Source organism: Acomys russatus, chromosome X, assembly GCF_903995435.1.
Source record: "Acomys russatus chromosome X, mAcoRus1.1, whole genome shotgun sequence".
Lineage (NCBI taxonomy): Eukaryota > Metazoa > Chordata > Mammalia > Rodentia > Muridae > Acomys > Acomys russatus.
In genome coordinates, this window is record NC_067169.1 from 22,077,048 (window position 1) to 22,104,633 (window position 27,586).

Below are 27,586 nucleotides of genomic sequence, written 5' to 3' on the forward strand. Positions count from 1 at the left end.
GCCCACAGTATCAACTGACTGGGACTCAAGGACGCTCGAAGAGATCAGGGAGCCTGTAGGCGTCTGGCCTAGGCACTCTGAATATATGCTATGGCTGAGTGTTCTTGTGGAATTCCTAACCGTGGGAGTAGGGGTAAAGGAGGTAGAGGTTGAGAGAATCAACTGGCTGTTACCCCAGTACAACTGACAGCTAATAGTTCCGGTTGCCCGTCCCCAGGATACAGGACTTCTCCGTTTGCTAAAGGGTAAGATCCAGTCTCCCCACACAGATTCCAGAAGGACATTTTTCTGGGGATTCTCAGGAAAAGGAGCTCCCTCTCAGCCACAGATCAGATATTAGCGAATGGGGACACAACGGCCTACAGAAAGAGAAACTCCCAGAGGCGGCCTGTGGCTCTCTTTCATCAGGCAGCCTGGGAAGGAAAATTGGCAGGGGAACCAGGCATCCTCACCCATGCATTCTGTTTCCTCTTCTGAAAGACGGTAGCAAGGGAGAAGGAGAGGGGGACAAGAGCAGGAAGAGGGCGTTCTGAACTACATGTCCTTTTGCCCTGGATGAACTGCTACTGTCCCTGTACCATACAGGTAAAGAAGGGCAGCTCCCAGGAAGCAGAGGGGCAGCTCATTCCCTGGGGAGACTCTAGTGGATGCTCCTCCTTTGCCATTGCCATTAGATCCCACCAAAGTGTCACCTTGGCCGGGGTCTGTCCCTTGCAAATAGGAAGTGGTTCTTTGCACAAAGAGCCAAAAGGAAGGACCTCCACAGCTCAGATTTGAGAAACAGTCACTGTGATCTGGATTACTGGATCTTAACAATCAGTGTTCCTTCCCCTCCCCCCACCCCACCCTGAGAGTGACCATTTAGAGGGCAGGGCCAGGAGTGACTAGGAATCACTCAATTATATATATAATTTATATATCAATTATATATAATTATATCTCAATTATATATAATCTGTCACAAGTCACTGGGTCACCTTGAAGAAGTCTGATGGTTGGAGAGTGGAGGGCTTTGTCTTTTATTTTGTGTTCTGTCTTTCTCTCTGTCTCTTGTCCAACCTCCCCATACATACCGCACATTATACTTCTTTGCTTGCTGTGGTTGAGCATGTCCCCCCAGCGCTCACACAGTACAAGCTTTGTCCTGTGACTAGCAGAGGAATGAGTTGGTGAGATGCTTAGCAGTGAGGCTGCAGGGAAGTTGTGAAGTTAAGGCCAGCTTGCCTTCAGATGGCCCTTACTGTGTGTCGGCACTGTTTCTATAGGTGTCTTTCGTGAGCAGGTGCATGCGTGGGGGTGGGGGAGGGGTGTACACACGCCCAAGCACAAGTTTGTGTTGGTCAGAGCTTCACAAATTCTTCAGGAGGTGGCCACCTTGATTGTGCAGACAGTCTTTCTCTTGGATGGGAAGTTAGTGATTTAGCTGGGCTTGCTGGCTACTGCACCCACCCGACCAGTCAGTGATCCACCAGATCTAGGATGCTGAGGGCATGCCTCCAGGCCTGGCCTGGCTTTCTGCCATTGACTCAGGTACCTACGCTTGTGCCGGGAGCACCACTACTGTCTCTCATTAACTCCTCAGACCCTTCTCAGTGGCATTTCATAGGCCCAACTTGAGCACACAGTGGATTTGTGTTTGCTGTCTGAACTGCTGTGAGCCCATATTTCTGGCTACCCTTGTATATCCACATGTCCAGAAAAACGTGAGCAGGACAAACTGATCTTGAAGGGCTTAAAAAGAAAAAGAAAAACAAACTGGCCACAAGTTTAGGTGGATGTGGAAGACTGGGTAGAATGGAAAAATGGGAGGAGTTGCCATAAGGGGGTGAATGTAATGAAAACACATTGTATGAAAAATTCACAGAACCAATCATGGTGACTTTAAGTTATTTGATAGACGTCATGACCCCTCAGCTTCTCCCCCATTTCCTGTATCAACTGAGGGTGCTGTCTCCTTGTCCTGTGCATCCCTCCAATGAGTTGAAGCCATGCTGCTTGGCCTTGAAACCTCCAATACTGTGGCCTCAGTCAGGTTTTGCATGAGTTATGCAGTGTAGCCATTCATTACTGAAAGTAGTTTCCTTAGGCCTGAGACTGCTTGTTCACTGGGTATTACTGCCAGGGTGTTCCCTGTCACAGGATATTTCTGAAGTCCAGACCCTGATGCTTATTGAACATAAGAATTCTAGGAAACAGAACTTATGAAAATCTGAGGTTGGGGCCTGGCAAGATTGCCATCTTGTGTGCCCCAAAGACTTTTGTCTTGTGTTCAGTTCCTGAAACCCATGTTATGGATGGAGAGAGCACACTTCCCTGTATTGTCTTCTAATATTCACACGTGTGTCAAGGCAAGCACATGTGTGAGTGCACACACACACGCACACACACACACACACACACACACACACACACACACACACACACACACACACACACTTGAAATGTAAGAAAGTAATCAGAAAACTTTGGTAATTGTGTCCCTGAAAGCACCTGATTTCTCAACACTCAGGGAAAACGCCATCTCCAGGTTCCCAGGCGCCCAGCAATATGAGGAAGCCCATTTGTAGAACATGGCTCGCTTGACCCAATGCCTTCCCCAGCTACCTGCAGAGGCAGCAAAGGATGGAGTAACAGAAATGTTCCCACAGGCTGGCAGAGGACCCAGGAACTGCTTGCTGGAGACACACTTCTTCCTGCGCACCTGCACTTTACGCTCATCCTCTATCCCCTCGACTGGGATTGCTGAAGGAAACAACACACGGACCCTCTAATGCAAGAGAGCCAGACAGGGTAAGAGATGCTCGAGACTTCTAAAGCTGGCTTCCTTTGTTGTCCATACAGTTTGGAAGTAGTAAGCTACATGTTGTTGGGCCTACGGGGACAAGCCCCCTCCTTAGATGAGCTTGCCACAAACTCTGCAGAGAAGAGTTCCCTCAGTAGCTGCTGGGAAAATGGGCCAACCAGGTAATCAGCTGTCTCACTTGGACAGGACTCTATCAGCTCAGAAAGCCTTAATATTACAGACCGTGTGTGAGATTTAGGCTAGAAGGGTGCCTGTCAGGACAGCAGGATTGGCCTTTTGGAGGCTTGAAAGCAATGTTTCTTTTTTTGTCCCTTCTCCCGGCAGCCATGTTTTCCATCCCTCATGCCCAGATTGCCCTGAAGCCTTATAGAATGACCATTGACTTCAGGAAGGAGAGGCTTTTCCCTCCCACAATTCACCTGTGTGTTATGTACCTAGATATCATGAGGAAAGGAAATCTGCTGAAGTCTGAAGTTTGCTCAGCAATCCCAGCATCCCTCCCACAGCAACATTTGTGTGAAAGTCAAACCTCAGACCAGGCTCAGGAAGCCTACAGAGAATGGAAATGTTGAGTGCATGCAGAAAAGCTGTAACCCCACGAGGATGCTCTTTCCAAGAACACATCAACCTCTGCCCATCCCTTCTAAACAGTCTTCTCTTCTCCGTGTGTTTCATGTTCACAGCACACAGGGCATACCGTGAGACCCGCACTATAAATGCAGAGAGTCGTACGTAAGATGAGTGTCTGTTGGAATAGTGCCCATTGGTTGGACTTGCTCATGACTGTTTGCATTCAAAGGATAAGGTAGGAAAGAGTGAACACTGAGCTGGATGGTGACTAGGGGTTGGAGGGGGAGAGACTTGGTAGAGAGGAGGGAGGGCAAGATGCAATCAGGGTGTATAAAGTAACCACTAACTTAGCTAATAATAATGTTTTAAAATTAAAAGCTAAAGTGGATCGACAGAGGAAGACAAGTGATGTTGACCTCTGGCCCTTACAGGTACACCCACAGATGTGCTCTCACAATCACTCACACACACACACACACACACACACACACACACACACACACACACACACCAAAATAATGAAAATAACCTGTGGTGAAATTCCCATTTACTAGGGCGCTGCCAGGGGTATTTGTCCACCTTCCCTTCTTTGTTTTTTCATTCTTAGGATCAAACTCAAATTAGGTCAAAACTGATTTGTTTTTCTCAGTCTTGCAGATGAAAAGAACAAGTGAGTTCCAGTTTGAGTCTGCCATAATACAACAAAATGGCGTAAGTATTATGGTATTCTTCATCTGCTAATATTTTTTGTTTTCAAAGGGAATACATTCAAACTATTTTAAGCATCTTAGGAATTTTCAATTGTTTCTGAAATGATTATATGCTAATTCTAAACATTGCATTGAAAATAAATTTTGTTTCTAAGATATTTAAAAAAAGAATAGAGCCTGAGCTGGGTGTGGCAGCTGTAGCCTTTAATCCCAGCACTCAAGAGGCAGAGGCAGGGACAGCTCTGTGAATTTCCTGCCAGTCTGTTGTACTTAGTTAAGTTCCAGGACAGCCACAGGTAAAAGAGAAAACAAAACAATATTCTGCCCCCGCCCCCGTGAACCAACCAACCAAAAATTAATGGAGGCTGAGGAAAGAGTTCCTGGGTTCTCCTGTCCCATGTGACTATCTGTCCTGCCCTTTAAGCTTGTTCCATTTTGTTTTCTCTCAGAGCTTTATATTCACACCTGGCCAAGTGTCACTGTGAAGGCACCAAAATGCAGCACATTCCTGCTGGATTGGCTGGATGGGACATATGACAGTAGAGCGATTGGGCACATGGTGGTGGTGGACAGGCAGGAAGGGGGTACACCGCTGGATACTCAGCATGCTCTTTTCAGGCACCTGCAAGGTGTAGTTCATCCCAGTCTCCAGTACCACCCACATCAGTATGTTACCCCAACAACAACCCATTCCTTTTATACCCTGTTTTTCTTGATTTGGGGGACAAACCTTGAATGGGCATTGTGATTCTCAAGCTCCATGGAGAGATTCTGCTTGGTATCTTCTGCTCCCCCATGATGTGAAATCTCAGGGCACAAGTGTTAGTGATTTTACTTGTAATGAGGCTCAGCACATGACACCAACATATGCCTCACCATGACAAATGAAGATATGACCATTTCCACGTGCTAAATACAGTGAAGTCATGCAGAATATATTCCTGGCTTGCTTTGGTTTGATTTGAATGGTTGGTTTTGGTCAAGCTTAGTTAATGCGGCATGGTGTTTGAAATGTCAAATTTCCTTTGTTCTACGCCCAAATAATAGTATGTCTGTGTGTGTGTGTGTGTGTGTGTGTGTGTGTGTGTGTGTGTATGAGAGAGAGAAAGAGAGAGAGAGAGAGAGAGAGAGAGAGAGAGAGAGAGAGAGAGTATGTGTTTGGTGTGTTCTCTTATCTTCAGAATTTATTTGTCCACCAATCAGATCACAGACACCGAACAGTACTCCATTTCTGGGCTTTTGTGGAAGTGCCCTGCACATAGGTAACAGGGCTGCCTTCACAGAAAGAGCAGCATCTGTGGCACCAGGGCCAGAGCTACTCAGGTGTTCACAGACCTTGCTGCCACCATGAGGAAAGGAACCTCCCCATCTGCACACTCTCACTCAAAACTCAATGGTCCCTGCAGCTCATCGCCAGAGTCTATATCCTTACCCTCTCTGGATTAGCTTCACGTGAGCATGCGCAGAGCACCTTCAGTAAACTGCCAACATTGAGAAGGCTCTGAAATATGGCTCAGGCTCCCTCACACTTACACTTCAGGCCCGTATCCTGTAGAATGAGGCTGGTCATGTGGCAGTCTCCATGCGACCTGGTTTTCCGCCACTGGTAACCTAGGCAACCACCCACACTCGTTCCTGTCAGGAAAATCTTTTCTTCTCCCAGGTTATTGATTTCATCTGGCACAGTGGTTTCAGAATGAAATTAACAACCTACACCTCTACCACCACCTCCTTCCCAGAGCCCTCCCAGGGCCTCAAGCTGAGTCACGACATATGAGGAACACGTATCGGCAACCTCTCCTGAGAACAAATCAGAACGGTGCAGTGAGGAAATGTACATCTATTTGCATAGGGCTGCACTGCTTGGCAGGATGCAGCCATAGAGGTAAATCAGGTTGCACTGATGAAATGTATTCCAATGGCATCACCATGACAACAATCAAGGCATAATCAGAATCCTTCTTGTAGCACCAGCTTTTGAAAGGTGCTTGCGGTTTTGAGAGAAGCAGAGTGACACACCCAAGGCACTGAAGGGTGCTTAGGGAGATGCTGCCTGCTGTCTTGTGAGTGTGCGGAACACATGCTGGTCTTCTCATGCAGCGAACAGTGTGAGGCAGGCACTGGGAGTGCACTGCGGTGCGGGGCTTCACTACTGAGGAACAGGGATGGTGGAATTTGAAGGTAGATTGCAATTAATGAAAATTGTACAGCCTAGGGCTGGGATCCAGGTGGGCAGGTAAAGTGTCTGCCATAAGGGCAGGAGGGTCTGAGGTTGGATGCACAGCATCAAAAGCCAGGCTTGGCAGGGCATGCTCATAATCCTAGTGGGGCTAAGCAGAGTAAGAGGTCCAGCAGATGAAGGCAAATACAAGAAACCTGTCTCAAAACCCGTGATGGAGAGTACTATAGGGACACACTCAGAGGGAACTGAAGACCTCCACCCACACAGGCTTGCTTTCCTGTATTTGTGCACGCACACACACACACACAGAGGCAACACATATGGCACAGATATGATTGTGCAGAGTACCCCTGGAACGGGATTGAGAAATGCAATTAAAGGAGGTAAAGGTGATCAGTCAGTAGTCACTCTCAGGTGAGAGCATTAAAGGGCTCAAATAACTGAGGACAAAGTAGACGGGGCTACCTGATACTCAAGAGGGCCACCCTGTATGGAAAGAAAGGAGCGTGGGTGAGGTCTTCTGCAGCCCCTCCTATGCCTGTGACAGAGTTCTTGGCCAAGCTCTCAGTGTTAGGATCCATATGTAGTATTAAGTTTTCCAGGAATTGGGGCCATGGGGCTGGCAACTGGGCGTGGGCCATGGTGCCAAAAGTTCCTGCATCTACCAGGACAACAGTGTCACAGCAGATCCTATTGCTGGTTGAGGTGGCTCACTTGAGTGTCCATGGAGGTGGACCTTGGGCCACGCGGTTCCATGACTTTCCTCCTACTCTGTCATCTACCTCTGAAGCTTTTCCACCATGTACTCTGAAGAGGGGCACAGAGTGATGCTGGGTGCAGACGGGAGATCAGGAACACTACGAGGTAGGTGAAGAATCAGGCAGGGGAAGATGTTACAGGAGGAAAACAGGGCAGCTACTACAGAGAGGGCCTGGAGAAAGAAATAGCAAAAGGGAGCCTTGCTGTTTCAAAGGGAGAAGGGTTGCAAAGGAACCAGGCAAATTTGACTGGGATGGAACTTTCACTCTTCGCACAGTCAGTAGCATGGCTCAGGCAATGTGTCACAGAACTCACACTATGTTGAACAAAGAAGGCATCCCCAGGGCCAGAGTGGAGATCGCTACACAGTTTCTTTACCTCTCAGAATCGCTGACAAAAGCACAGGATGGCATTCCAGTTCACATTAACATCAGGAGGCAGGTGCTCATAGAAGAGAACCAGTTTCACAGCTGGAACAGGGGATTTCATGCTGTCTGGTACAATCACAGGACAGGACGGACTTGAAAAGAGCAAATCAATTCCATGTTTAAGAAGTTAAAACACACACTTACACCCTGGCCTGTCCGTCCGATAGGACAGTGAGAAAGGTGGTGCCCCCATACAGAGACTGCGGGTCAAGGAGCACATAAGAACAAAGAATGACAAACAGTACAGAGAGGGACACATCTCACACATGCTCCCCCAGTAGGCAAGCGGCTCTCCTTGTCATGGCCAAATGGCCAGGGAGGAGGGTTAAGCTGCCAGGAGGCCTTCACTCACACGGTTATCAAGGCTCCCCACAATGGCTGGCAGGCATGCATTTCTAGGTCTCTGCCCTTCAGAGGATGTGCACTGGGCGCTGCTCCTGAGCTCTCAGCATCAGGCCCCCTCTCGCCCCCCCCCCCAGGACTCCAATTCAGTCTGCTGGGAAGTAGCAAGATAAAATGAGCCTGGAGGTTAATAGCAGGTTCCCTTTATGCAAGCATGGATTTCATGTTCCCACTTCACCGTGGTTGCTAGGCAGCAACCTAGAGCAATGGCCTGCTCCTCATTTGAAGGAGGCCCTCTTGCCCCCCCATCCCACCCCTGTGGGGCACACTGCCAGGTAAACTGCTGTCCCGTTTGTCAATTCAAGGAGGGATGCATTCTGCCCTTGCAGCTGACCTCTCGGATGACGAGTCTTTGGCAGCTACAAAGCACAGCGTGCACATATCCCCAATACGACCACTAATAAACCCATATAGAGGACTTTCCACTGCTGGCTCTTGGCCACAAAGGGCGAACTTGAGGCAACTGCTCTCCCTCCAGCTTCTAGTCAAGAGGATGTGCATATACCCAGGCCAGGTTACACACAGTGTCATCACAAGAAATCTTGGGGCATGTAAAGTAAGGCCCTACAGACATTCACCGCTTTCTGAGCTCCTGCTGGTGCCACCCAAATCTCCCTTCAGGACAGCCCTCAGACCCACCTTGTTGCCCCCACCATGCATACTTGAGCTCCTCCTCCCTTTGCTTTATCTTCTGAATGAAACGCTGGCTTGCCGGTCCTGCCTGTGCGTCCTTATCTCATTAACCAGACAAAGAGCCAGAGGGAAGGAGTGGGGGAGGAAGGCACACAGTTCCAAACTCCCAAGCCAACCTCTGCTACAATGACGGAGTGACCACGTGGGAAATTCCTCCAGAGACCCACCATTTGTGGGGGCTAAGGAGGAAGGCTTCTCTCCTTCCATGTAGGTTCACACCACTGGGCAGTTTACCCAACACAGTACATTGGGTAGGTGCCTTAAGCTTGGATTCCCTTGCTTCAGCTTCTGGAGGCTGTGGGTCAATCTGTCTCTCTATTACCCAGCACATGCATCCCATAATACCTAGTTATTCCTTAGTGGGAGTGGGTTTACCCAATACATTGACATCAAGAAGGCAAGTGGAAGACATATATAGCATACGTCTTCTCTGTATATACATATATACATAGATATACATATATAAACATATATATATATACATACAGTGGTGGTTCTAGTTAACAGAAAGATGGGAAGGGGGGCATTGAGTTACATGGAAAAATCAGTGAAAACCCTCAGTGTGTGAATCACATCATGGGCATTCAGGGAACCCTAGTACACAGTTCTCTGCTGTATAGGCTAACACCCAGCGCCCCACCCACAAAGCCATGCTAAAAGACACAGGCAGAGAGTTGAGGCCTTTCCTAGGACACCTCCCAGCACATCACAGGTGTTGGGGCTCATGCAAAGGCAGCTGTCTTGACCTCAGAAGAGTTCCGGCCCTGAGCTGGCAAGGCAGCACTGTCTGAATCCGCTTTCACCTCCATCCTCCGGGGGGATGGGGGGCCAGCTCCTCAGCCTGCTTCCATGCTGCTCTACTTGAGCATCCTCTGGAACATCCTCATGCCTTCCTGCGGCCTCTCCAGCTGGCACATCTCCTCTGGCTCCTGCTGCTGCCGAGGCCCCTCTGGCAGGGGGCCGGGTCTGTTGGCTCCCAGGCTGAGGGTGAGGCCGCTGAGGCCCTGCACCAGCGTTTCCCAAGAGGGAGGGTTGGGGGCCGCATTCCTCTCTCCACTCGCACCTGCAATATTCGGCACGTGGCCCTGGCATCGGAGCGGATTCTGGCCTCTGACATCCCTTTCAAGCAGATAAGGTGCCATGTGATCCCGATGCCAGCGTCTAGAGTGCCTCAGGAAGACTTTCTTCCTCTGAGGAAAGCCCTGCTTTTCCCAGTACTGCTGCCACAGGGCCTTCTTCTCCCGGGCCTGCTGCTGGAGCAGCCCCTCTGACAGAGGGGCAGGGACACCTGAGCCAGGGCCACGGCTGAGGTTCAGGCCACCGAGGCCCAAGCTTAGCTTCTCTGAGGAGGAAGGCTGAGGGGCTGCCGAGGCCTCTTGGGAGCTCTTCACAGCGGCCATGCGGGAGGGCACGGAAATCGACATCGGATCCCATTTCTGCAGTGGCTCCATGGGGTCTAGTCTGAGCTGGACACCACACTGAGCCCTGGTTCCAGGAGAAAAAGTGAAGGTGGAGGCTTGTGCAATAACTAGGCGATAGCGGGAAGGAATGTGTGCAGCCAGGAAAATCCAGACTGTAATAAGAGGTGAGAAGAGAAGAAAGAAAGCCCATGATTATTCATCTCACTTTGTCTGTCCCTCATCTTCAAAGTGGGGCCACCTCCCAGGCTTCGTCCAAGGGCCACAGGAGATGATGCCTGTCCAGAGAGCTTAGCACAGGGCATGACACATCAGCAGCGTTTCTGGCATGGCGTCTGGGAGTCTTTCTCTGGCCTCACAGCTGATACGGAGGCATCATACGGGGAAGCACAGTGATTCTGGCCTTACTTCCCCGCAACTCTCAAGGGCAACTCTACTCCAATGAATGGACAGTAACAGGCATTCTTACAAGTGTTTACATACATCCATGGGGGCAGAACTCTATGGGCTTATAAGGACCCTGGAACTGCACCCATATCTGACTTTTCACCTTACTAGGCATCGTCTTGCCATGCTGTCTACAACCTCCTCAGTTGCTGACTTGATCTCTTCCATGACCCACACGGAGAGCGGAACCAACCTTGTCTTTGTGATCAGAACGACAGGATCCTGTTGACAAGGGACTTTGACTCTGAGGTGGCTCTTTCCTGTGGACCAACATGTCATCTTAAACCGAAGACTAGACGCAGCCTCTCCTGCCATTCATTGTTGGACATACAGTCCCTGATGTGGCACTCAACAGCTTGAGTCGGGTCTTGCCCGCCCACCCATTGGCCTGTGATGTCCTGTGTAACCCCAGTTCCGCATTCTGCAATTCCAGGTTCTTTGTGCTTTCACCCATGTCTGCAAACGGCTCCCCCAAAGCATGTGTGATAGCTTCAAACTGCTGTGTTTCACAAAGGAGTCTCCCACCCCCCATGGGAGAAGCAAGGAACAGGAAACTTGGGGAAGTAAACAAAAGGGGAACGGAAGGATCTGGGCATGGGAGGCATGAGTGACAGAGGAAAAGTCTGGTTACTCACGGGTTGGGACATCGGAGTCACATCTCTGCCTGTGGATAACAGCAAGGTGGAGTTGACCAAGCAATGTCCTGAGTGACAATGTGTCAGGCACTGTTACCTCTAGGTCCCTGAAGCAGATATGCTCACTTCAGAGAGCAAATGATCCTATGTCCCCCGTGAGTAAAACTGACCTCAGTTGTGTCCTGTCACACTGTGCATCCTATCCCAGAAAAGATGACAGGAGCAACACAGATCACAGCTGTGCAACGAGGCCTGAGAATCCCATGGACATGCCTGAAAAAGAGGCCGCATAGATGCCTGGTGGGATCGGTCAGTCAAGCGCTTCCTGCTTCTGTGACATGAGTGTCGAAAGACAATCAGAGAACCATGCAGCCTAGAGAAGCTGGCCCCAGAGTTGCTCAGGCATGAGGGGACATTTGAAGAAAGACATTTTGCATGCTTGGTAACCTGTGCATGGGGTGATCAAGGTAATATTTCTACCAAATGGGAGTCAAGAAATTGTGCCTCCAAGTCATAGATATAAATGACATCCCTTGGCAGCACTGCCAATCAGATGTCACTCAAAATCCACCCTCCAGAACTAGAGATTAGGAAACGTAAAGATAGAGAGGGACAGTAAGCATTGAGGGGTGTGGGGAGAATGAAAGAAAGTGAGCATGAGAAATTTTGTGGAGGGAGGGAATCCCACTGTTCATGAAAGTAATAAGCAAAGACCACTGCTTCTTTTCACCTGCTCTGGACTTTGCTTTTCCACGCAGTCACTGAAGAAGCTCCATGGCACCACTGCACAGTCACTGTCCCCTCTGCTCATCCGACTATGCACAGTAGCCATCATCCCAGCATGTTTAGCTTGAAGATGATACCAGGGGACAGCAGATCCTCAGCACAATGGCCTTCTGGGATATGTCTTCCCTCTTGATGACCAAGGTCCTCCCCTCAAGGTATTCAGAATGCTCTGTGTACCTTTCTCACATGAGTCCCTTTCTGGCTCCTTCCTGGGGCCAATGCTTCTATAAGGAAACCAAGTTACTCCTCAAATGCCAATGTGAATTTTGCCAAGGTCCATGGGCATCTGTCTACAGGCATTGTCTCTACTGCAAAGGAACCCTTCTTACCAGGCCTATGAGGTGCCATCTGTCAGAGGTAGGCATTCACCAACCCCTGAACCTGCCAAACCCCAGGAGTCTTCAGGGTCTCTCATGGTATCACCTTCCACAGAGGACGCAGTAGGCTTCAATGAGTGGGAATGAGGGATGCTGAGCAGCCTCTGCTTTGAGCATTACTGTAAGATATTGGGAGAGGGGAGCCATTTCTTTGTGTGGGTGCCCATGGCAAAGCTCATCATTGTGGAAAGCTGGTGACACCATCATCCTTGCTGTGGGACAGGCTCCCGTCCACACTGGACACCAGGTTTCTGGCAAGGGATCTCACATTCCACCTTGTACTCAGTAAGTGACATTCGTGTGGGACTTCAAGTGCTCTAGGGCCTGAGCTGTGAACCCTCATGGATCCTTCTTTTCTGGAGGCCAAATTTTTACACTCACAAGGAAGTACTGAGTTGGCTTTGGCCTTGATGCAAAAACAAAACTATAATCTGTCTCGGGATCTGGTAGCACAGAGACTAAACAGAGCAAGCCCTGGATGCCTGAGAAGGTCCCTCAGACAATGCTACTTGGAGGAGGACTTGGAATCCTCCAGGACAATAGCGAAGAAAACAGAATTCCAGGTCCAAGGACAGTGTGATTGAGGAGTTTGAAGTGGGAAGCAGAGTGCAACAAGGTGAGCCTAAAATGATGGCCATTGGCACTTATACTTACACATTGTGGGGAAAGGGTGAGGAGTTGTGCACATTACCATTAAAGCAGGCCTAGGCCTGTGACACCTGAGAATGCCCCAGTTCCCTCACTGTATCCTTTCACTTTCACTTATATTTTGCACTGTTCATCACAAATGGATTCTAGCAGATACTTCTGTAGATGTCCTCAAAAGTGCTGGTCATTCCAGAGCTCAGAACAGAATAGTGTCCTCAAATCACTCTTTTACAAATTCAGTGGTACCTCAATATACCGAGATCCCAAAGGCTGCGATGTCAATCTAACAAAAGTGCAAGAGAGACAGTCTCATGAGACAACAGTGACACTGCAGCTCCATGCACAAATTCTCTGTTGAGGATTGAAGAGAGGACACTGTGGGGAGCCTGGTGTCAAGGACGGGTATAAGGAATCAGACAAAGCTAGAGAGCTGTGTGGCTAACGGGATGCTAAGATCATGTTTGACTCCGGCACGTTGTAGATGATGGAGATCTTCAGTTGGAGACCTGGTGGGAGGGGACAGTACCATTGTGGCAGCAAGGAGTTCTGTGCCAGAAGGCAATATGTATGTGAACCCACTTGACATAGACCTATCACTCAGGGCTAAGGCATTGATTATCACTAGTGAGAAGAAAAGATCGCCAAGTACTTTTACTTGAGGAATACCACAATGCAGCTATCAGGTTGGATGAAACCTTGAAGAAAAGGGCAACAGGATACTCAAATTCAATGTGTGGCATGGCACCAAGTAGCATAGGCTCATGACAGTCCTATTGTCCTCCATAGTTCAGGACGCACATCCTGATAAGCAAGGCTCCACAGTGCTCTTGCCTACAACACAAGGTACCGTGTCCTGGAAGCTCAGTGTTGGCAAGCAATGGCTCAGCTAGATAACAGAAGTTCTGTGGCCTTGGGGAATATGCAGGAGTCCTTCACAGGGATGCTCACTTGAGTTAGCCAACTGCTGCACCACAGCTGTAGCTGCTCCATCCTTAAAGCATAACACATCCTCAGGTACTTAACTTACTAAGTTCTGGGTTCAGGAAACAAGGTTATTTATTTAATCATTTTATTTATTTCTTCTGTCACTTTTAGCTTTAGTTCAGATCTCACTTGCAGTGAGGCGTGGACTAAGTAGCACAGAATGGTCTCAGAAGTATAATCATCTTCCTGCTTGTACCTCCTCTGGGGTTAGAAGAATGGGCCACTATGCCTATTGGGTAGGTGTGGATGTGAGAGACTGTGGACTGTGTGTGTGTGTGTGTGTGTGTGTGTGTGTGTGTGTGTGTGTGTGTGGTGTTTGTGTGTCTGTGTGTGTTTATGTGTGTTCTACATGGTTATGTACCCATTCTCACATGCAAACGGTGTGTGTACAATACTTTTTTGCCAACTGGCCTGGATCTCATTATGGAACCAAGATGGCCTCCACCTTCAGACCCTTCTTCTGTTCTGCCTCCCAAGTGCCTGGCTGTGAGGCTTGCTGATACCAACTGCTTATCTTTAAATTTTTCCAAGCCATCTAGGGTTTTGAGCATAAAATGGAGACCATGGCTCTCCCGTGTTGGGGAATAAACACACTGCTCACTACTGGATTCTTCTTCTCTGGCAAAAATACATATTTCTCGATGGGAATGAGGGCTTTCTAATGGATGGGGAAAGCCTGACTTACTACACTTGACGTGAGCAGTCTTCTTTAAGCACTAATAAAAGATGGCAAAATTTGATCTGCAGTAGCTCCACAGTGTACCCCAGATTTTACCTTTGTAGTTCCTTGGCACCGGCTGGTGCCCTCCAAGTGACCCGATCCAGGCAAAGGAACCAAGCATGTCTCTCGTACCCAGTTTAAGATCCCTCACAACTTGCCTCGTATGACTGCCCACATCAGTGTGAGGTGCCACTGCCCATTTGCCAACAGTGGCTCTGCGGACAGTGTCCCAGATTCAGATCTTGCGGGTACTGCTGCCTCTGGAGTTAGAGATCAAGCAGGTTAAACTAGACAGATGCCTTCCTGTTCATCTTCCATCTGATGCCCACAACCCAAGCAGGTCCTCATTGTGGAGTCCCAGACTCTGTCTTTAACACATGCCTAGATGCATGGGCTCTGCGTACAAATGCCCTGGAATCAGGCTGCAGCACTATGCAAGCGCACCTCACAATGCACGTGCCCCCAACTGCAGAGCACTGTAGAGCATACCCAAGGACCACAATATGCCCACAGCAGTGCCATACTGCACACAGTCCTTGTCTCAGCAGGATGCTGCCTGTCAATGCAAGAGACTGTTCCCGTTTGAGGAAATGTACCCGAGGTCACAAATGTCAAGTCCACACGAGGGCCTGTGGAACACAAAGGAGACTCAAGACTGACCATGCTTAGGATGAGTGGTGGGAAGTTCATGAATCAGTCCCAGGTCTCAGGGTTCGTAGCACGTCAAGCCTTGTTAAAGAGAGTGAGGGACACTGAAGCTTATGATTTTATCTGTTCAGTTCCATCTGGTGAGTAACTTACCATCCTGTTGTCTTTGTGGCTACATGACCACCATCCATCTTTCCACTAGCAGGAAAGAAAGAGCCAGTCTGATCTCCTACTTACCACATTCACTCCTGAGAGATGTATACATACATAGGGCATATCTTCCATTCCAGTTATGGGCATTTTACTGGAGTTTTAACTTATTTGGGTACATTTAATTTTGTCTTTATGAGCTACTGAACCTAGGACCTGGTACCTGGTAGGAATATTATATCGCTGAGCTATCTTTCCAACCTTCTTTTTTGACATTTTCACTCACAACCCTACACAGGTTGTCCTTGAACACACTCTGTAGTTTTGACTTGGAGTCTGTGATCCTCCTGCCTCAGCCTTCCAACTAGCTGGGGTTACAGGCCTTCACCAGCACACTTCTGTTTTTATTTCTATCTGAAGACAAGAACTTGGACCTCTTCCTCTTCCATGAGAGGAAATGGACAGTACTGCTTCTCCCCAGAGATGGCCATCAATTCCCTGCTCTTCATTTTAAGCTCCATTTACCCTCCCTGCTCCACAGTGTCTTGAGCATTCACAACTCATTGTTATGTTGTCAGTCACAGGAAAATTCAGTGTTCAAAAATACAGTGGCTCCAAGTGTGGCAAAGGCCGGCCAGTCAGGACTGTACCAGTAATGCACTTCTCACAAAGGTCAAGATGTGCTATCTTTATGTGCCTGGTCCCTACCAAACTCTCTTAAGGAAACTCGAACAAAACAAAACAAAATGGGTCTGAGTCCATGGTGGACAATGTGTCCCCCTCCAGTGTTGGTTCATATGATTAGCCATTTATTCCTTTCAGAAAACATCCTGGCCACAATCCCCAAGGAGTTAGCAGTGTGGAATCAGATTCAGCTCCAAAATCTGCCTCACATGGTGGGGACCCAAGGGAAGTTCTTACACAGCCCTCTCAGGAAATGAGGGGATAACAACGATGTAGAGAAAGACTCAGGAGTTCAGAAAAAGCAGTCAACATTTGGTGGGCGATGGAGAATGCACAGTAGCCTTTGCTTCAGGGTATCCTGTGTGGTGGTCAGGTAGATAGAAAATGGTTCTCTCGAGAAAATGCTCTGAGGAATAAGTCACTAGGAGCAGGGGCCTGGTGCAGGTAAGGACAGAGAGCAGGAGGACTGTGATATCATGCAGGTGACTGTCACTCACCTCGAGGGAAAATCACAAGTGAAACCAGTGCCATCTGCCAGTGCCCCAGGAGAAAACTTAGAGAGGATATGTGAGGGACCCCTCATTTATGCCCAGGATATGGCACTCAAGGAGAAATACCCAGGCATACAAGCGACTCATCTCCTCATTAGCACTTGACCAGTAGTCATTCAATGAGTACAACATGGCCACCAGACAGCTGGTCCCCCAAATTCCCTCTTCTTCAGTTTGACTCAAGATAGGCCTCCTTGTCTGTGGCCATGAATAGCCACGGACTTTGTGGCAAGAGATGCTGAAAAGCCCCAGTACACCAAGGGAGTAGTTGGCTATGCAAAACCATCAGAACAGAACAGGACATCCAAGTCAGAGCTCTTGATTTGGAGATGTAGGGAGGAAGGGAGAGGGAACTGGAGAGGCAGAGAAGGAGGGAGAGAGAGGGGGGAGAGAGGGGAAGGAGAGAGAGAGAGAGGACCAGAGTCAGAGACACAAAGCAAAGCAGAAAAAGAGATACAGAGCAGAGCAGAGACAGAGAGAGACTGAGACAAACAGAGCAGAGCAGAGAGAAACAGAGAGACTGAGACACACATGCACAGAGAGAGAGAGAGAGAGAGAGAGAGAGAGAGAGGAGAGGAGAGAGAGGAGAGGAGAGAGAGAGAGAGAGGAGAGAGAGAGAGAGAGAGAGAGAGAGAGAGAGAGAGAGAGAGAGCCTGGATTCGTATGGTGCATGGAATGTATTCATACTTCTGTTGGCATCACTCAGCTCAAAACTGTCAAGGAGCCCAATGACAATGAGTGGGCATCTCCAGCTATGCCTAGAAAGCTGATTAGCATTAGAGGAAAAGGAGCTTGGACAAAGAGGGAGATATCTGGTTTTCAAATCTTTGTTCTACTTCTTGCCAGCTGCGTGCCTTATGCTCATCATGGGCTCCTGTCACCTTCTTTGGGACCTTGTGGACAGGTGGGAAACTGGCTGCAAGGTTCCCTCCCTGCCTGTGACTTCTACCTCAACAGGTGTTGTCAGGAGCTGACAGGGACTGAAGCATGGAACAGGTTTTCCTAGACGTACCTTAGGCCCTCACTCCCTGAACACAAGCCCCGTCTCCCTCTCGGCAGCAGGTCCTTTCCCTGGTCTAGGTGCTTCACTCTGCAATGGAGAAGAATCCTTCTCTCCCCTGCGAGCACAATACAGGACTTGTACTTTACAGGAGGGACAGTTGTGCGGGAACATGCCGGCTCTCCAATTGATACTGAGATCTTTAGGGCACAGGCTGCTTATACAGAGTTAAACAAGTGTCAGAAGGAAAGAAGGCATATTGTATTTACTAGGACAAGACTTTTATACTGCGGAAGCACGCAGATTTGTGTGAGTCTGAGGCCAGCTGGAGGTTAGACAGGCATTTCAGGTTCAGGCATGGTCACATGGTAAGAACCTGACTAAAAAAAAAGATTACTTTAAGAAAGGCCAGACAGAATGACAGAAGCATTCAGTTCTTCATGGGTTCAATGCCAGCCTGGTCTACATAGACAGCTCCAGGCCATCCACGGCTAGATGTGACAACTGACAAGTCTGTGTGCACAGATGGAAAGATGCAACTACATGCAATGCTTGCATGTCTTTGTGTATTCCTTTTTAGTTTTGTTTTGTTTTGGTTTTGGGGGGATTTGTTTTGAGACAGGATTTCTCCATGCAGCTTTGCCTGCCCTAGGCTCACTTTGTAAACCAGGCTGGCCTCAAACTCATGGAGATCTGCCTGCCTCTGCTTCTCTGAATAGTGGGACTCCAGGCTACTATGCCAGGCTAGATGTGTGTCCTCTTTTCAAAAGGACAAAGGATCACTTTCTAGATATCTTTCTACCACATGGGTACCAGGGATTGTACTTTGGTTGTCAGGCTACTGTGAAAGTACTTTTAATCACCAAGACAGGTCACCTCTATGACTTGGTTCCTACTCATGGCACGCAGCCTGCCGCAGATTTCCCCCTGCAGTGTTTTCCTTAGTTGTTCCTGATTTGTCTTGTATGTACACAGTTTCAGATTTCAGACTCCTTCTCCTCTTTACCATTTTGTTGTTCACTTTACTGCTACAGAGAAAATGTTAACCAAGTATCTGTTCAATTCAATGTCCCCTGCCAAGAAGACTAACATCTTCTCCTGTGGAGCTGGTCCTCCAACTTTGGACACACTGGCAATTCTAAAATATGTCCTTAACAGCACACACACACACACACACACACACACACACACACACACACATGTGCGCGCACATGCACACACACCCCACACCCACACACACACACGCACACCCTTGCCAGAGCATGGCCTTTGTTTATAGAGCTGCAAAGCAAAGAGATCAAGGCAATATTTCCCAGTTAGTGTGAAAATAAGTGGTAGCCCTCACAGCCACAGGGCAGATGGTATGATGCCTTCTGGTTCCTTGACTGCTGACCTGATCACTAAGAAGGATGGGCGTGACTCAAGTCCCTACACAGCTTGCATTGGCTGCTCAATATGACTTACTGTGGAGACAGCTCCATCCCTAAGTAGCATCACTTGTTCTTCTAATGGCGTCTCAGTGCACTCATCACAAGCCACATTAACTGTACTGATTGTTTTGCCATTGCTGGGATCTGCCAGGGGCTAGGGCAAGGACTGTTCCACTAACCCATCCTGCCCCAAACCACTGTGTCGATTTAGATGATGTGAGATGCCCTCTTCCCTGTGAAAGGCTTGTTAGACAATGGACAGTCACCCCACCCAGCTTTACAGTGCCTCTTAAGTCAGATGTTGTTTGCAATAGCTTAGACTTTATCAACATTAGACATAAGTAGATGGAGCAGTAAGGAACAGTACATTAGTGTCATAAATGTCCAAAGGTTGTGCTTAAGCCACATATGCACTTCTATGACAGAATTACAAGTGCTTTCCACAAGGTCACACACAGGAGCTGCAAAGGAAGAAGACTTCTCCCTTGGAATACAAGGATGCAATTACTAGACACAGGCTTCAAGTTCACAGCCAACATGGGCTGAAGTTTGCACCATTACAGTTAGATACCGATTTCTGTAGGACTTCTCCCTCCCAAGAACCAGCCCGCTGCTCATTTCAGGATGAGACCAACCCACCCACATTTTCCCTACTCCCCATTGCTCGTTACTGGTTGGTGTTAGCTTTTCCATTGTTGTTTGTTCTTTCATGTTTTAAGGAAAAACAGACACCCTTTACCAGGCCACTCAATTTCCCACAAGAAAGAATCACATTTTAAAACGACATTTAACATAGGGACCCTAAATGAGCGACGTGGAAACCAAACTGAATTGGAAATATAATCCAGTCAGTCTTGGGAGACGTCCTCATGTTGCATTTCAACACATATGGGATGCCAGACTTGACAGAGAACATCAAATTCTCATGAAAGACCCCTTGAGGTTGTGGTGGGGAGGGGGCAAAACAGCAAAGGGTACAAATGCCCATTGACCTCTTACTGAACATACAGACAAAAGCCAAGACTGCTTTGTGTGAATGCCATTGGATTTTATAAACAAGACATAAGGAAGCCTAGGCCATCAAGTCGGAGATTGTCCTCTCTGCTGTAGGCTGTAGAAATGAGCCTCCTTCAATATCTCGTTAATGTGGGAGTAAGAACCATGGCCTTGGCACAATGCATACTCCTCGTGGGAGAACTCAGGGATATTGGAGTTAAGTTCGGCAAGGTTCTGGTTTAAGGTGCGATCTGGTACACTCTCTTGCTCGGCATTATTGATGCTGCTGAGGTTCCTTTCATTATCACTGCTTGACGACTGGAAGGAGAAAGACAGAAGGAGGATGGCTATTATGACACTGTCATCATTTCCTGGTCATCTTGAAGAATACTGGCTTCACATTCTACAAAAGGCTTCACAATCAATAAAGTGTAACCACTTGGGCCGTTAATTCCCTCCTTTTTGCATCCTATCAGTCAAGCTCGGGTTACTGATACCCATTTGACAGAACAGGAAAGAGGTCTGCGATGGGCCCAAAGGCCAGCCTCTAGGAAGTGTCAGGAAGAAGGTTCAAACACGGGCTCTCTCACTCCAAATCCCTCCACATATCCTCTGGCCCTGCTTGGACCATGCATTCCAATTGTCTGCATCAGGGAAGGTAGCTCCCACCCTCCAGGAGAAAGCAGCCATCAGAGATGCCAGATGGGGTTGGGATTGGTACCAAAGCAAGAAAGATGGAATGCAGGTCCAAGTGCCAATGTGGCAAAGAAATGGTAGGAAACACTCAATCCACACAAATGACCATGTACACATACATACGAATGACAGGACCTTTCCCTCCCTATCCCTGGGTGTGAACAGATGGGCTCCTCCTACAGCAATTTAAGGCTCCATTCACGTCTTGAAATGCCCTTGACATTTCTTTAATGAAAGCTATATGTCAACACTCAACATTTCTGACGACTAACTCACAATGGTCTCCTATTTGTGGACTTAGTATAGTGTGTCTCTTTGTGTTTGCTCTTAAAATTGTCTTTTCTTGAAGTAACTTCATTCTCTCATGTTGGCGATATTATGTAGGATCCCCAGGAAAGAGTCATATTCTGGACTTCTGTAGGCTAAGGGTGTACCTCAGTGCTAGAATGCTTTCCTAAGATGCTTGAGACCTTGGGCTCCATGTCATTGGGTACAGGAACGCTTGTGCACACAATTGTGCACACACTTGCTAACTTCTTGCCTCTAATCCTAAGACTATCAAAAGAAGAGGATGTAATCATAAGAACCCTCATCTGAATTAAAGTTTGAAGAATACTGGTATTGTATGACTCATAAGGCCATCGTTCTCAAAGATTGCTTTAATAGCGACTGAATCCAAGACATGCCATCGTTTCAGGTCCTATGGAGCTCCTCAGCTCACTACATAACCTGCAGGTATCAAATGGTAGTATTTATGCAATGAGATCCATGCATTCAAAGAGTGTCCACGAGAATCACAGAAGCCAAACCAATCTGTGTGTGAGTAGCCAGCACACAGCAACAATGCATGTAAGGCTTACTTGGTGAAAGAGGTCTGAAAGGAAACTGGAGAACTTGTATCTCATATAAGGCCTCCAGTCTAAAAATCCAGACGTCACACGTTTACAACAGCTTGTTTATGAACACTCAAAAACCACGTAAGTTATCACAGGGCACAAAAACACCTGGTACACACTGTGGTTTCCCTTAGGGATATTTCCTTTTTTGGTTGTTTGATGTGGGGATTTTTGATTGTTCGTTGTTTGGTCCTTTTGCTGGACTATATTCTGAATAATATGGCAAGCTGGGGAATCACAAATGACAGCATATTTGGATTACACTCCTACGTCATGCAGATGATAGTATCCTATGAAGAGGGGATATAGACTACTAAGGGGCTGAGGACATAGCGACATTGGTGCAAAGCTTACCCAGCACATGGGAATAAGATTCACTTTGTAAGTAACTGAGCCACAGAATGCTGCCACAATGCCAAAGACAATCTATTCTGAGACTCAGTTCCTGGTGACTTCAGAACAGGATTAGAGAAACAAGCAGTGGTGCTGGAAATGAGACCTTGGGAAGAACGTTCAGTGTGCTTCCAAGTGGCAAAGACAGTCTAAGACACCCACACAACAATTCTTTCTGGATCTGCAATGGCTATTTATCAATCAACAGTCCTCCCAGTCATAGAGCCTGTACTTTGTCAAACTCTTCCTGTGACAATGAACTTGAGGAAGAATTCTTGAATTAATGAAATGTGTGAATGTGGGACCTACTGGAATTTGTTGATAGCTTGATGAATGACTGTGCATTTTCATTGCCCAAATTCCTCTTCATAACACGAGCATTTACACCCTTCTACACCCGAGTCTCACAAAGACAACTACTTTTCCCAGAAGATAAAGACCTGAAATGTTTCAAGGTCAAACAAAATATCACTGCACCAATGCTTCTTAGCGTGTGCTCAACACTCCTAGAAACATCTCTTCAGAAGGCCTGCTTCAGTACAAAGTTCACTCCTTAAAAGACGAAAAAGCTCCCAAGCACTGGGGTGCATGCCTGTAGTCCCAGCACTCCAGGAGGCAGAAGCATGTGGATCTCTGTGAGTTCGAGGACAGCATGGTCTATAAAGAGAGCCCAGAGCAGCCAAGACTACTCAGGAAAACCCGGTCCTGGGAAAAAAAAAAGAGAAAAAGAAAGAAAGAAAAGAAAAGAAGGAAGGAGCAAAGAAAAATCAATTCATGGCCAGGCTATGGTGGTACAGGCCTTTAGGTACACTCAGAGGCAGAGGCAGTCAAGTCTCTGAGGTCCTGGCCAGCCAAGGCTACAGGGAATGCCCCTGAATCAAAAAAGAAACATAGAAACAAAAGAGACTGACTCATTTCTGTGTTCCTAAGTATACCCTTTGTAGGCCATGTATAAGTAGGTGCCTTTGAAGGCTGCAGGAGGTGCTGGTTGCTCTCTAACTGGAGTTACAGGTAGATGGGAGCCAGGTAACATAGAGTCCAGGTGCTCTGAAAAAGAAGCTAGTGTTGAACCCACTCCTGTTTCTCTGCACTCGCAACACAATTTAGCACTTGCTTTGAGCAACACACAGTACACAAAAAGAGAGAGACGTTTATGACGACTCTGGGGAAGAAGTGTCCCCATTTATAATTTCCAAGTGTGCTTCACAACAATGATGTAAGCTATGTCTGTGTGCAGAAGCAAGGTTGCACTTTGTTCAAATTCTTTTTTGTTTGTTTGGGGTTTTTTGTTTGTTTGTTTGTTTTGGTTTTTTTGAGACAGGGTTTCTCTGTGTAACTAAGCTTTGGCTGTCCTTGTAGACCAGACTGGCCTTGAACTCACAGAGATCCACCTGACTCTGCATCCCCAGTGCTGGGATTACAGGCATGCACCACCACACCCAGTGAGGTCAAATTCTTAATAAGATGTACATGTTTACTTCAGAGCAAAAGGAAGCTGTGTGGCCAACAAAGAACTGTTATAGTTCTACTTGAAGGTTGGCCACAGATCCCCTGTGGGGCTGTTTTCTCAGGTTGCCTCACAGCCCTTCTTACCTTGTTGTACTCGTGGGAGAATGCTGGCTAGGCACATGCCATTGTAATGCCAACTCAATCCAAAGAGTTTTTTATGTGTTTACTAATTGAGCAAGACCTTCATCCTGTCCCCAGTGACCCCCAAGATGGAATTGACCTGAAGTCTTCCTCCACAAGGATGTGCTTTGGTGAGAACTGCCCTTCATGAGGACAAGGTTCCAAAAGAACGAAGCAACCTACATCCCTACACGACTATGATGCCTGTGAACCACCACAATGACCAGCATAGTACATTAACCCTAAGGAGGCAGCAGTGGTACCCATACCTTGGTGGTAACCCACAGCTCTTTAATTGGCCTTAAGCCCTGCTCAAGAGGAGGAAAAACATACCTGGAATAGGAAATCTAGCCAAGCTCCCATGGATAGATATATTAATGGAATTTGGAGAATCAGTAACTGACACTTTGCCAAACCAGCACAATCCCTAACTACATTCCAAGAATGTTACCTTATCCCCACAGACAAATGGAGAACAGTCCTCATGTTTCATGAAAGAAACATGTCTTTGCAACCAACCATAAAGAAAACCGCAATTAATGAAAATGCAGAATTGTGGATCCCAGTCACAACTGATACAACAGTGGGAGAGGAGACAAGACGATTGTTAGAACCATAGGGTCATAGATTTTGCTGTGAAACTGTGTCTCCTAGGAATTTCAGAAGCTACACCCATAAAATCTCACAACCATGACTGCCTAAACATAAACAACAAACACAGTAGACAGGCCAAGGGGAACGGGGAATGCCCAGGAGACCTCAGTGCTACAAAAAGAACCATAGGCAACTTAGGGATGGGGATAGAGGGAGAAAAGAGCACATCAACTGGTTATCCCACACCAAAGTTCAGTCCTGAAAACATACATACATAAAAGTGACATTCTTCAGACTGAACAGGTTGTATTTCTGAGAGACAGGAATGGGGGGGGGGGACAACTAATGAATAAGTTTGATAGTGAATAAAAAGGCAAGAAGGAAAGGTATATGAAAGGGCTTGGAGGAGGGCAAGGGAGGAGGAATTTTGTAATTATATTATAATCTCAACAAATAAAAGAAATGATTAAAAGAAAAGCTCCCTGCACCAGCAGTGTAGGATGGGAGGAAGGCTAACAGGAAGACTGTGACTCTTGGGGAGATTAAGAGCCAGAGAAGGGTAAGGAAGTTTTCAGGGGGCAGTCAGATGCTGCGAGGATGAGAGTTTGTGACCCCTAAGATAATTCTGGAGGCAGGAAATGTGCAAGAGCAGATGTGGCAATGACAATCAGAGGCTATGATTGTCCTAGTGAGAGCTCTTCAGGAGCGGGGTGCCTATCTGAGCTGAGCAGATCCACTAAGGACAACTAGTTGATGAAGGGAAGAGGAAGACAAAGAGCACAAAGCCCACCCCCCAATTTTGATAAACATGCAGGAACTGGCCCTGCACACCTTCATGCTGTTGGCAGAATAAACTATAGCAAGAGAAGGGGACAGATACAGAAAGCAGGTGAGGTGTAGGAAAGGAACCCCCAAACAGTAGCTGGCAAGAATGCAGACAGCAGCTTAGACTTAAAATTTGGGAGAAAGAGGGCACCTGGAGGAAGTATTGCAGGGCACCCGGCTTCACAGTAAGTGGAAAGAGCCTCAATCAGCTACTGGCACAAATGCCGGGAAAACGGACACAGAAGCAATAAAGGAGAATGGTATCTGGGAACTCCTTCACCTCTAGCTCAACCAGAGACTCGGAGCCCTCTAAGGTCTCCCTCCAGAAGTTCTTTCCTCTAGATCATATGAAGAAGTCAAGAGTGATGTAAACAGCCACTTACTCATTTCAGTTCCTTTTGCTGTGATAAAACACCCTGAGTGACAGCAACTCAGGAGAGAAACTATCTGGCTTAGAGATCCAGATTTCCATCCCTTATTGCAGGGAAGTCAAGGCAGAAAATTAAAAGGAGCTCACCTATAGTCAGGAACAGATAGAGAACAAGACAGGAATCCTTGCTTGCTTGCTTAGAGTTGCCTTTCTTTTCTTCTTATACATTCGGGATGCCTTGACTAGGGAGTGACATGACCTGCAATGGGGTGAGTCTATCTACATCCACTAATAATCAAGATAATCCCTACAGAAATGACTTAACCTCATTAAAATGATCTCTCAATAAGACTACTGGAAAACTGGAAAAATTATATGAACTAAGGCCACCCTACTCTCTAAGGACAAATGCCACATGCTTTCTCTCTCATCTATAGGTCCTTACTTCAAATATTTTGTTTTGTATGTTTATCCCAGAGTCCATCTAGAAGCCAAGAAACTAGAAAGAGGCCACTAGGGTGGGGAAGTTTGTATTAAGGGATGGGAAGTGGCAGAACACTGGTCAAATAAAAGTAGAGAGCAGGAATCCTGGTGTTATATAAAGCTCCAAATAGTTTGTAGAGTGTTGGAATTGGGAAAGGAAGGCTTGGGGTGAGGGTTAAGCAAAAGGAAGTATGCAGAAAGAGGCTACATGAAAACCCATTGTCTTAAATCCCAATAAAATACATAGTAAGAGGAGGCAGTGGAACACATGTTATGAGAAAGAATGTGAGGGTAATTCTGGGGGTTAAAAGTTTAAGTGAAAATGGGGAGAAGGGAGTAGGGTAAAGAAGGTGGGATGTGGTCATGTTAAGCAAAGTAAGGAAGCAGGAAGCAGCTTTATGAAAATGCACTAGTCGCCAAATGAGCTCATACATGCTAGTTTTAAAAAGGAGCCTATACAGGGATATTGCGTAGGGGTGCACAAAGGTTTTCCCGGAAGCCATATGTCATTAAACAAAAATCTAGGCAATGGACACAAGTTACCTCTCAATGGCTGACCCAGCCACAGAGGCGACCAGAACAATACAGGCTATATTGCCCCTGCTTTGAACCCTGTAGCTGAGCCACCACACACTTTTGTTAATGGGCATAGGAAATCATTCTTGAACTCACCAGGAAACTCTCTCAGCTGACTAATGTTCATGGTGCCTAGAAGGTCTTATGCTGGGTGTCATGAGATTAAAAGGCATGAGTGGCCTTACCCATGGATTGACTCTGCATGGTATAATACTGGCCTGCCAGGCACCGTGAGCCTACGATGAGTGTAATAGTGGAAATTGTGTTCCTGGTGCGACCAAGTGTTCTCCTGATTGGATCTGAGGCCAGGGTCACATGCATGACTGCATGACTGGCATTGTAACCATGGTCAAAACCTATAGCTCCTGATCTCATAGTTCCTGCATGATGCTGGGAGAGGACTTACTCCTGTTCTGCTAAGGGATCATGTTCCTGAACTGACTTCTGAATATTTATGCTTACATCCATAGATCTGCACTGCTCTCCACGCTGGTTAGAGAAGCTTCTAGTTGCAATGAGTAGTGGTCAGTGTAGATGCACATAACTGTTCAAAGTGCTGACATTAAGCAACTATGAGCACTCAGCCAGAGACAGGACATTGGCATCCACCTGCCCCTGCCATATGGCTCAGGGAACCACTGTAGACTAAGAGGCTGAAAGAATATGAGACAAGTTACAGGGAACAACACTGTGAAATGCTGTCCTCTGGTGATGGGATGGCTGTTACCCATGTAAACTCACAGTGGTTGTGATTACCTGTACACGACCTGAACAAGACAGAGCCAGGGTAAATTCCTGGGAGGGGCTTTTGTGGCTGTACCTCTAGCTAAGGAACTATTGGCAGCTGATCTTTGCTGCAGAAGGAAGAGATACTTCTCTCTGGGTTGATGGCTGCTTGTCAGTTACCTGTGACCGAGTGGATGACCCCCAAAGCTCTGTGCACTTGAGTGGCACTACCTGGACACAGTGGGTTAAACAGGGATACACATATAAAGTCAAAAGAAGGGTATGAAGGTTGGAAGAATATGTGTTAGGTGGGCCAAGGGTAGAGTTGCAGGGAGAGATGGCAGGTGAACATGATCAAGATCTATGGTATCCACCC

General features: G+C 47.4%; 1 protein-coding gene across 7 annotated transcripts in view; it reads right to left on the minus strand.

Moving 5' to 3' along the window:
- Positions 1-9,378: 9,378 nt before the first annotated feature.
- Positions 9,379-27,586, minus strand: part of LOC127184827 (protein FAM156A/FAM156B-like) — a 90,265-nt gene continuing 72,057 nt past the window's right edge. For all 7 annotated transcript variants that reach the window (XM_051141220.1, XM_051141219.1, XM_051141224.1 and 4 more), the window contains one exon: positions 9,379-10,120. In XM_051141220.1, the coding sequence (XP_050997177.1) occupies positions 9,405-9,998 (594 nt within the window). In that variant the 5' untranslated portion in view covers positions 9,999-10,120 and the 3' untranslated portion in view covers positions 9,379-9,404. The remainder of the gene's footprint in view (positions 10,121-27,586) is intronic.